We start from the raw sequence: 11,790 nt of genomic DNA on the forward strand, positions 1-11,790 counted from the left end.
CAAAAGTACGGGTTATCACATACATGATATCCTCTAAATATGATGCATGATCATTGCTTGCTTTAACATGTGAATCTTGGCGAATCATAGATGCTCGTCCACTGGAATAATTATTAGGTCCGGACACCGGACGTAGCTCTACATCCGGAGGCCAATAACATGTCGCCACGTGCTCTTACTCTTTACCGCGGGACCCGACGACCCGACCCGGACCGGAACCCGGGATTGCTATGTTCGCGTATTGCTAGGTATTGCTCGGTATTGATAGGTATTGCTCGATATTGATAGGTATTGATAGGTATTGCTCGATATTGCTAGGTATTGCTTGATAATAACGAGAAATACCACTCTATCAAGACTAATACCTAGCAATACCGAGGAATACCGAGCAATACCTAGCAATACCGAGAAATACCTAGCAAAACCGGGGTATTGCTCGGTATTGGTCTTCACGGAATGGTATTTCTCGTTATTGTCGAGAAATATCGATCAATACCGAGCAATACGCGAACATAACAATCCCGGGTCCGGTCCGGATCGGGTTGTCGGGTCGCACGGTAAAAAATAAGGGCACGTGACACCATTTAACTGGCATCCGAACGTAAAGCTACGTCAGAACACCGAACCAAATAAAAATTCCGTCCACTGCCATATACAATGAATCGTTTTATTATGATCCAAAACAATAAATTATATTTATATTAATGATGTTATTATTTCAATGTGTAATTTATTGTGTAGTGTTGTATTAAATTAGAGCATTTAATATTTATATTCAAAATAATTGCCAATATAATGGTCAGTAATTAAATTATATATTCCTTCTCAAGTATAAAATTGAATATATTCTTTTCATCATCTTGAAACTTTATCAAATGTGCTCTCTTATTTTTTATATTGTATCAGTGCTCATAATCTCCAAAGGGGTGATCTTATGTACTAGTCGTTTCGTCCTAGATCGTTCACAGTAGTAGATATATAAAGGGCTTAACATCCTAGCTTTTTATGAAGATCCAATGCCCATACAAATAAAAAAGAGTGCAATAATCATAAGAGAAATATGATTCGGCATAGGGTGGATCCGCCCTTGGTGGAGTTTAGATATAATCACCTTAAGAAACTTTTCATTAGAGATCTATCTCATTAAGGTGTTGTATGGGACAATTTTTTTAATGCTGTTTAAAACAACTTTTTAGTTAAAATTTTTTTGAATTAGAAGTTTTTTGTACTAGAAAGTTGTTTTAGAAAGCAATGAAAAATCTGTCTCAAATGAAGCCTAAGTGAGAACTAGAAGTACATTTTGAAATAAATTCATTCACTTGGCATTTGTTATCTCAAATACATGTTGTAGATGCTGATAAAAAAACCCTTGAAAAGGGGAAAAAATTACGCGGCCTAGCCCAGTTTGAATGAATACACTATTATTTGTAGTTAATTACAAATGAGGTCCTTCCTTGGGGGAAAGCATTGGCTTAATGTACATCATATGAAGTACATTACATGGTATGAATACAAAAAATCCCAGTTGATGTGTTTGTTTGGTCTGAAGGACCATAGTCGATGGGCGACGTAAGTTAGCAGTATCGTAGTAGGCGGTTGACGGAGGTCAGAAGGACTGTAGTCAGACGGCGGAGGTCAGAAAGACGGTGTCGGGTAGAAGTCCATCAATGGGCAGAAATCCAACATAAGATAGATGTCTGGTGAAAGTCCGATAATTGGCAGAAATCCAGCATCAGGTAGAAATTTGACGAAGAGTGGAGGTCCGACGTCTGGTAGAAGTCGGACGTCAGTTGGTGGTCGAGGAGAACTCCGACGTTAGATGATATTCAGGGAGAACTCCGATGTTACTTGGAGTTCTAGTGAAACTCTGACATTACTTGAAAGGCGGGCGTAATTCCCATGTTATTTTGAGGTTAGGCAGAATTTTGGGGTCGAGTAGAACTCCGATGTTGTTCGGAAGTCCGGCAGAATTCCGGCGTCGGTTAGAACTCTAGCAGTGGTCGAGGAGGAGTTATTCCCTCCTATCATTCTCTTCTCATTCTCTGCTTCTTCCTTCTTCTTGCTTCTTGCTTGGCTCCCCTCTCGTAAGAAATGAGAGGTCTATTTATATATATTATGGAGTGACATGACTTGTAAATAGGTGAGAGATCAGGGTAAATAGGGAGTGATCGGATGGACGGCCGATATTGAATCATTTGATCGTGGACCGTTCATCAGACATTTGAAGGCCTTAATGATGATGAAATTTGGCAATCTTGGGCTCGATGGATTTGTCTCGTCGAGCCGCTCGATTCGACTATAAGCACGTCATTTTTGAAAACCATTTGGCAACTCAAATTGTTGTACGAACTTTCCAACAGCTCGTAAGGTCCTTGATTTGGACTCATTTGGGCTCGGATTGAGTTGAATTTGGCATCGTTGGGTTCGTATTTCCGAGACGCTCAGTTTGACTATAATTTGCTAAAATCAGAGTTCAGGTGATCCCAAATTTAATTGTTGAAGTTTCCAATTTGATTTTTTTCTTGAGATTCGTGCCCGATCAAGATAATTTTTTGATGACATATCAGATACAATTAGGTCAAAGTGTGATTAGTGCTAAGTGGGTCTTAATAATAAGGCAAATGACTTTTAACACCATTGTTAAAATAGGGCTAGATTAATATCTTAAGGCCAAAGTAAGATTAAAGAAAATTCAAGAACCAAATGAGAAACTTACGGTCTTTCTTGAATTACAAGTGAGGCATAGCAATAAAGGGATATTTATTTGTTTCTTAGATCAAATACATAAATAATTTGCTCATCAGATTTAACTTAGAGAAAGAAAGTCACCCTAAATGAAGCCATAATCTCATAGCTTTGTGCCCTATAGAGATAGATTATGTTGTTATAAATAGGCGTCACATAGCTACTGTGACTCAAGTAATCATTAGAAGATTATGAATAATAACTAGATTATGATTTATGATAAATAATACCGGCGCTAAATATTTAGCAAAAGATTAAATCTAGAACACAGCTATTCGAAGATGCTTCTTGGAGGGCATATATCTGAAACTGAAATCTTCTGTAAATTGCTCTGTAAGACAGTTTCTGCACATGATCTATCTCCTACATTTGTTTTAAAAAAAAAATCAGGGAATTTTTACAGTAATTCGCCCAAATGATGTCGATCAAATCTTATTCAGCTAACCACTAATCCCCTTGACCAAAAAGCATGCATCTTCCTTTGATTCATGACAGTTCATTCAACCAAAGTTGGCATCCTTCTAAACGTTTTCTTCCCAGTCACCTCCGCCTTCCGGCCTCATCATCGTTCTCCCCTCCTTTCCGGCAAACCACTGCACCGTCTTCCGCGCGATCGGCAGCCACATCTGCCTCAATTTCTCCTCTTTCTCTCCATGGCTCCCCGACGGCCGATAACTCCTCGCCGCCGTGATATCCGACATACACCTACTGGCGGGGGAGATCAAAGCCGTCATCTCTAGAGCCGAGAACTCACTCGAACAGTCCTCCGCCGGCATTTGCATCTGCAACGCCTTGCTCTCCAATCTCCTCTTCCTCTCCATCTCCTCCTTTACCCTCGAAACCCCCTCCGCCGCGACCTCCGGCGAAATCGCTTCAGTGATCACGCAGCGACCTGAACCAGCCGGTTCAAATCTCCTGCTCGATATCACGCGCAGCATCTCAGAATCAAGACTGATCAAATCGGCCGAATTGAAATCGCTCCATCGGCCCCGAAAGACTACTTGGGAAACAAGTATCCGGTGCTTGAAGTTGTGTTGCGGCGCCGCTTGCTTGCCGAAGGCGGCCAATTTCAGCCTCTCCGCCCAGCGGAAGCTGGGCCTTGGGCCGCCGGTTGGGGAGCGCTCGCGCTCGACGTAGAGCTCGAGACCGGATTCGCTGCCCTCTTCCACGATTTCGGCTGCGGGCAGGCCCGTCGGGTCGCGGAGGCAACGTGAACTGGCGGAGTATTTGAAGAAAGCGATGTCGTCAACGTCGACGCGAGTACGGCAAAGAGGGCAGGATGAGTGAGCTTCGAGCCATCTGTCAATACAGTCCATATGGAACGCGTGCTTACAGCGGGGAAGGAGGCGGAGGATCTCGGCGTCGTCGAAGCGGGAGAGACAGACGGAGCATTCGAGACCTTCACGGGATCCTTTGAGCGCGGAGAATCGGAAGAAGGGCAGGGATTCGATCACCGCTTTGTCAATACCGGAAGCTCGGCCATCATCGCGGTGAATTCTGTTACCTGAGATCATGATGCCGGTAGTGGTGAAGAGGTTGGCACCGTTGGCGTGACAGAACTTGCCGTACATGAGGAGGAGAAAGGTTAGGGAGAACATGATGGAGAAGATTCCGATCACGACGGCGATGCTCGGCCGGAAGGTTACCTGCACGTTGCCTCCAGAAGAGCTGCCGCTTTCGTCGGCGTTAGGCGATGAAGGCAGCTGCGCCGCCGCGCCGGCGACGGCTATGAGGAGGAGTATTTGCAGAGGAGGGCCGGTCATCTCTTTGGCATCGCTATGGAGTTAATCTGGGTTGATTAGAGAGATTTTTTATTTAACGAGGGGTATAACGCTATGCTATCCCTTAGATCTTTGAAATTGCTCTTAATTATTTCAGGGCAGTAGAAGAGACTATTGTGAATCCAACCGTTTTATAATTATTTTTATTTTTTATACAAATAAAATATAATATTTAACAAATTATATAAGGAATGGAGTACCCATTAATTTAATTGATATAAAATTAAGAAAATTACAAGACATTGAATTTGGATTATGCTTATGAGCTTTTAGAAGCCCTTTGATTGCTAGGTAGAGTTTCAGAATTCTCTCTCATTGAATTGGTCTCTTTGTTGGGACCTTAGGCTAACAATTAAGAGATTCTGGGTTCGAGTTTTGTGTATACGATATATCATGTATGTATAAGCTTATCTTAACAGATCTAAAAATCCTTAAAAAAAGTGCCGTATATGTTAAACATAATCTATTTATAAAAAAATTATGAGTATTTCGATTATTTTTGACAAAATTTTCAGCTCGCACTGATGGATTAGAATGATTCTTTTTAAATAGTTTATTTTTTAAATATTTAATTATCTAATCTCATCAAAATTATAAAACATAATTCTAATGATCACAAAATTAATTTTAAAAATTTCAATGCAAATATTTGTGTCAATAATCACACTTTATCTGGTAAAATTTTTCGAGGATATATTAAATAAGATTTATAATTATATTAGCCTCTAATAAAGATAAAGAGGCGAGTTTGAGAGAGTCAATGAGGCTAATTAAAAAAAAAATCCCAAAAAAAGAGATCCATCATAATTTATTAGAAAAGTTGCCTTAAGTATACATAACAAGGCAATACTAACATTTGCTTTAGTTTTGATGAAAAATTATTATGTCCGGAATCTGGATGATGTTCAGACTCCAATCACATGAAGACACATGGATTTTCTCTCTTTTGTAGTCATGGTATGTACAAGAGAGAAAATTCACGTGCCTTGACATGATTAATTGGAATCCAAATGAAAAGCTAAATCTCGACTCCGCATATAATAATTTCTTGTTTTGATGAGCGACTAATGACAACTAAAATACTGAATAGATGACGAACGCTAAAATTAAGCGAAGATGTGTGACATCTTTTAACTTTTACATTGCCATCACTCTATCTTTCAACTTGAAGCTTACTTATGTTTATAAGTAGTATATGGCGTTCTTGCTTGTTATTAACTTCCCTTTTTCTTAATATAATTGCTTCCACTTTTTTCATTCATAGAAGGCAAATCCACCCATTTATCTATATGTAAAAACCACATCAAAACAAAACAAAGTCATTTGATCGAATGCTTTGATCAGGTCATATATCAGGCCGGTGGCAGTCAAATAATTATATAGTTTAAAACCTCATAAGAGAGAGAATTTACACACTAAAAAGTCAAAATTACTAGATTGATAAGCAAGACGTAATCCTCTTCCTCTGATTACTCTTATTTGCACCGACTAATTGAAGAGAGAATTCATGCTCTAAAAAAAAAACTATAAAAAAATGTAAATCATACCTCCTAAATTTGATTAGTCAGCACCCAAACGTCAGGTCCGAATAATTTTTGGTATAACGTTGCTGGAGTTGCTTCGAATTTGGCTCGACTTTTTTTGTTCATATCATTGATCGTGGTACGCTTCATAGATACGTCGGGGGTCATGACGGAACAAAATTTGTTATAAGGGGATTTTTGAAATTCCGCTTGTTTTTTTTTTTTTTTCACTGCTCTATTTTTATCCTATAAATATGTTGTAAAGAGCATAGAGTTCGTAAGCCATTTGTACTCCACTTCTTCTCTTTAGTGAAGCCGTTTTCTAGGGGTGTCAATTCGGGTTGATGGATTGGTTTGGGTCGGACCCGAGTTAACCTAGATCTAAACGGGTCAACCCGAACCTGACGAGTTTTTGCAAACGGGTCGGATATTTCAACCCGACCCCAACTCATGCGGGTTGCCGAGTTGATGCAACCCGACCCGGATTTAGGAGATTTGGCTGAAGAAGTGCTAGCTGAGCTCCCGTCGCTACTTCCAGTTCCTATTCAAAGTTGGCTACAAAGCAGCGACAATGAAGCGAGCGGAGATACTTCGAGTATTGATGTTTAGTTGTAGTTAAGAGGAAATCTGTGGGGGCAAGAAGCGGTGGAAGGATACAAAAAAGGGTTTCTTCTTTGGAAGGGAGCTCCGACGGTCCGACCATATCTCACACGCGAGGTCCTCTCAAGTACAGGATGCCCCGTCCGCAAAGCCCAGGTGCATTGACGTCGCTACCGAGCCTAACGTTTGTCTCTATGCTTGGCTAGGGCTTTGCCCTAGCCGTTCTCTGCTGGCGGTGCTTGACTTCTTCTGCGTGCCGAGGGAAGTTCTTTTCCCCTTACATTTTCTTTGTTTCCGAATGGCGGTTTGCCTTTCTTTCTGATCCTGATTTTCTGGATGGTTCGGCTAGGTCCCACTCGTTTTTGGAAGCTTTGGCGGGATCTTCTACTGGTAGATTTTCTGATCTTATTCGGTCTTCTTTTCGTGGCGTTCCTGCTCTTTTGGTGTCGGAAGAGGAGTTCTTTTCTCTTGGCGAACCATTTAAGTTTTCGCTTGTTGGCTTCTTCCCTTCGCGGTGGCCTTCGCTCGCATCAATTCGAATTTTTTTTTTCAGTCTTCGTTTAAATGGTGCTTTCTCTGTGACTGTGTTGGATTCATCTCATGTTCTCATTAAGCTGGAGAATGATCTTGACTATAGTAGGGTGTTTTGTCATTGGTCTTATTTGGTTTTCAATTGCTTCATGAAGGTGTCCAAATGGTCTCCGTCCGGTGACATTGGGGATGAGTCTCCCATTGTCCCGATTTGGATCTCATTCCCTAATTTGCGTCCCCATTATTTCTCTCCTCGTATCTTGAATGGATTGGGGCTTCTCTTTGGTAATCCGCTGAAAGTGGACAATGCCACTGCGATGGGGTCTCGCCCGTCTGTTGCCCGTGTGCTGGTGGAAATTGATATCATGAAGAAATTTTCAGACAAGATTTGGTTAGGTCCTAAGAAACTTGGGTATTTCCAGCAAGTTATTATGGAGGGTTTTCCTCTCTTTTGTTCCAAATGTAAGCGTCTTGGTCATGCTTTTGGTGACTGCCGTCCGACACTTGATGTTAGTTTGCCTGTTGCTCCTCCTTTGTCTAAACCATATTTACGGGTTTCTGATGATATTGATATTCTTGTTAGCGAGGGGGATGTTGGGAAGGATACGACCCTTATCCTTCCTAATCCTATTATTGCTGTTCCGTCTCCTATTGTTTTACCTCCTCTGTGTCAGGATATTTCTGTGGCCGTGTCTCCTGTTGTTGTGCCCGTTATTGGTGATTTTGTGGTTGAGTTAATTACATCTTACCAATTTCAGTCTCCGGTTGTCCCTGTTTCTATTGCTGCTATTTGTTCGGTTGGCTCTCCTGTTGTTTTGGTGGACTCCCCTATCCATGCTAGTAATGAATGTGTTGTGGGTGTGCCTTCTGTCGGTCAAGTGTCTTGCCCTGCTCTCTCCCCTACAGCTCTTGTGCTTGCTGATGTTATTTCTCCTGATGTTGCTCCTGCCCTTATGGCTGTTTCTAATAGTAACTGTTGTATTAATCTTAGTGATAATCCGATTGTTGGTGATGGTGCGAAATTGTCAGTTGATTATTCTGTTTCTTTTGTGGATAGTGGTGAGGATACCTTGGCTTCTATTGAGGAGGAAGGTATTGAAAAGCCTCTAGTGGATGTGCCAATTTCTATCGTTTCAAATGTTAAAATGTTAACCCATGTTGCGAGAGATGTTAGGTGGAAATGTGATTGGTTACATGATGACATGGCTATTGATAGTTTATTGATAACACCCTGGAAACGGGCTCACTCGATAATTTTATTAAGCAACGTAAACGGAGTTCAAAGAAGAAATGAGTTTCTTCTTTTGGAAGTTATGGTTTATGTCGGTCTGAGCCCGATTTTCTTTCATTTTTGTCCTACCTTTCTTAGTTTGCTTTGCCACTAATGTTTTTTTTAATTATCATTAATTGTAATTCCATTGATGTGACCCTTTTTGCGGCCTTGTGCTGTATCTTTATATCTTAATGAAATTTTTTGTTTTAAAAAGAAATGACAGCGACCGGAGTCCTCGAGTGTGGGCGGGTCAACTCGAACCTGACTTGTTTTTTGAAACGGGTCAAAAATTCAAATCCGAACCCTACCCATTTGCTAACCGGGTCAACCTAAACCCCGATTTTTCCGGGTAGGATGGTCCGAGTCGTTTCAGGCTGTGTCAAAAATTGACACCCCTATCATTCTCCCTTATCCCATGTGATTTTTCTCAGATTTGAATTTTCCACAAACTTTTTGTATTCGTTTATGTTTTGTATAGATCGTGATTTATTAAGGCCAAATTTTCGGAACAAGCGTATTTGTTTCCTATTTTAGCGGAAGAAGCGTGGTTAGAAATTAATTTAAAAACAAGCAAATACCCTGAATATTCTGACGCATTTTAGAATGCGTGAAAAAGTTAAGCGCATTAAGAATACGCTATTAAATTAAGCGCATTTTCTGGACATAGAAAATCAGATGAAAGAGGTAGAGTGTGGGCAAGGAGAGAGAGAGTGTATGCGCAGGAAGAGAGAGAATGTGTGGGCGGGGAGATAGATGAGGAATGCAGAGAGAGAAAGAGAAAAAGCTGGAGAGAGATAAAAGACTAAAAGTTATGTTGTCTTTATTTTTTATAAAAATATATATATTATTTTTATTTATTAAGTAATCCTCTTCCTCTGATTACTCTTATTTGCACCGACTAATTGAAGAGAGAATTCATGCTCTAAAAAAAAAAACTATAAAAAAATGTAAATCATACCTCCTAAATTTGATTAGTCAGCACCTAAACGTCAGGTCCGAATAATTTTTGGTCTAACGTTGCTGGAGTTGCTTCGAATTTGGCTCGACTTTTTTTGTTCATATCATTGATCGTGGTACGATTCATAGATATGTCGGGGGTCTAAGGGGAGCCTTGCATGACGGAACAAACTTTTTTGTAAGGGGATTTTTGAAATTCCGCTTTTTTTTTTCAGTGCTCTATTTTTATCATATAAATATGTTGTAAAGAGCTTAGCATTCGTAAGCCATTTGTACTCCACTTCTTCTCTATAGTGAAGCCATTTTCTAGGGGTGTCAATTCGGGTCGACGAATTGGGTTTGGGTCGGACTCGAGTTAACCTAGATCTAAACGGGTCAACCCGAACCTGACGAGTTTTTGCAAACGGATCGGATATTTCAACCCGACCCTAACTCATGCGGGTTGCCGAGTTGACGCAACCCGACCCGGATTTAGGAGATTTGGCTAAAGAAGTGCCAGCTGAGCTCCCGTCGCTACTTCCAGTTCCTATTCAAAGATGGCTGCAAAGCAGCGACAATGACAGCGAGTGGAGATAGCGAGCGGAGTCCTCGAGTGTGGGCGGATGGCTGTCGGCGAGTGTGGGCGAAAATTTGGATTGGACTTCGATTTTTGGGTCATTTTTTTGGTTAATTTCAGGTTTTTGGGTCAACTCGTACCTGACTTGATTTTAGAACCCTACCCATTTGCTAACCGGGTCAATCCAAACACCAATTTTTCCGGGTTGGATGGTCCGAGTCGAGTTTCAGGCCGTGTCAAAAATTGACACCCCTATAGTTCTCCCTTATCCCATGTGATTTTTCTCAGATTTGAATTTTCCACAAACTTTTTGTATTCGTTTATGTTTTGTATAGATCGTGATTTATTAATTTTTTCGTGTTTGAATTATTGTATTCTAAAAAAATTAATGTAGAAAGCAGTATTCCTCCTGATTAAAGTACTTAAAAAGTTATAATCGCTTCATGCAATTATTGGCCATAAGTCAATGCATAGCCTTATTATATTAATTAACAGTATTCGTCGATTACCTGCAGATTACCGTAACAACAGTTGCATTTGCAACCAATGTGAAGCAATTCTTCAACTCGCAAAGAGCATTTTTAAAATATCACTACCTTCCCATCACTCAGTTTCACGGCGTACTTGATAGAGCCACATCGATATCATTCGCCACATGGTCGGCAGTGCGGCGTTGTTTTGTTGTAGAAAACCTAGAGCGGCAAAACGGACCGCTGTATGCCTGTATTCATGAGAAGAGGATAATTTCATGTTAGGCTGTTTAAATAAATCTATCTAAATTATGTAAGATTTTTTTTTTTGAAGCGTCTTAGATTTTATTTGGAATAATTTTTTTACTATTTAACAAAACTGTTTTTTATTATCAAAATTTTCAATTCATAATTTTTTTTTACTACTAAAAAGCTATTTTACAAAGCAATAATGAAGCCTTCTCAAACGAAATCTTAATCAAAATGAAATAACTCTGTATGCATTTTTGTTGATTCATTTACTCATGCGAAATGAAGTCTTGTGATTGATACGTTGTTAAAAATTGACTTGATCGAGTACGAATCTTGATGCATGATTGAATTGGAAACTATAAAATTTGAATTCAGAAACTCCCAAATTTTGATTTCAATAAATTTATAGGTTAATTGAATATCTCGATAAGACGAGCCTAATGATATAAGAAGTACTTCAATCCAAATTTGAATGAACTCTGATTGAGCACTTGATGCACAATAAAAAATTAGAATATTAATTAGAGGATCAAATGATTACCAACTCTTATAAGGTTATAGTGAAATTGAGTGTTTCAATGAGACGAATTCAATGAGGCTACGATGGCTTAATTTTGACCTCATTAAGACAATCGAATATTAAAAAAATGATCTATGGCTCAAAGAACCTATACGAGTTTTCTAATAGAGTGTTATGGAGTCCTTCGACCATCATTATTTGACAACAATCCCGTAATCATTGTTATCTAGTTATATCGATGCCCGCTGATTTCATCACCTCTCATTGCCAATAATTTTGCACATGTCATTGCACATATGATCGATGCATGCCGTTGACACTAATTAACTTTGACTCGCAGCGTCAGCACTATGACTTCTCAAAAGAGTATTGTTGTGAGCTAGAAATTTGAGTGTTTATTTTACATCTTATTGTTGTATGAAGATTCAGCACGAACAAATAAAAGTAGTAAGACCAGAGAATTTTTTATGTGAAAAATCTGGAAAGAGAAAAAAAATCATGAGGCTTGACCCAATTGTAAAAAAAAAATCACGAGGCTTGATCCATTTGTAAAATTCACTAGATATTAAGTGATACAAAAAC

At 39.6% G+C, this 11,790-nt stretch overlaps 1 protein-coding gene across 2 annotated transcripts; it reads right to left on the minus strand.

Moving 5' to 3' along the window:
- Positions 1–3,017: 3,017 nt before the first annotated feature.
- LOC110113764 (putative RING-H2 finger protein ATL12) lies at positions 3,018–4,634 on the minus strand. 2 transcript variants are annotated; one of them, XM_020846446.2, is made up of 2 exons: positions 4,392–4,634; positions 3,018–4,304 (listed from the first exon to the last, which is right to left on the minus strand). In XM_020846446.2, the coding sequence occupies exons 1-2, from the start codon at positions 4,506–4,508 to the stop codon at positions 3,267–3,269; spliced, it is 1,155 nt and encodes a 384-aa protein (XP_020702105.1). In that variant the 5' UTR covers positions 4,509–4,634; the 3' UTR covers positions 3,018–3,266. The 2 variants fall into 2 exon arrangements, with proteins under 2 accessions (XP_020702105.1, XP_020702104.1); XM_020846445.2 differs by having other exon boundaries at positions 3,018–4,631.
- Positions 4,635–11,790: the final 7,156 nt, after the last annotated feature.

The sequence above is a fragment of the Dendrobium catenatum genome, unplaced genomic scaffold, assembly GCF_001605985.2.
Source record: "Dendrobium catenatum unplaced genomic scaffold, ASM160598v2 fragScaff_scaffold_1117, whole genome shotgun sequence".
Taxonomy (NCBI): Eukaryota; Viridiplantae; Streptophyta; class Magnoliopsida; order Asparagales; family Orchidaceae; genus Dendrobium; species Dendrobium catenatum.

Coding starts and splice junctions, on each gene's coding strand:
- LOC110113764 (XM_020846445.2), bottom strand. CDS start 4,508: ATGACCGGCCCTCCTCTGCAAATACTCCTCCTCATAGCCGTCGCCGGC.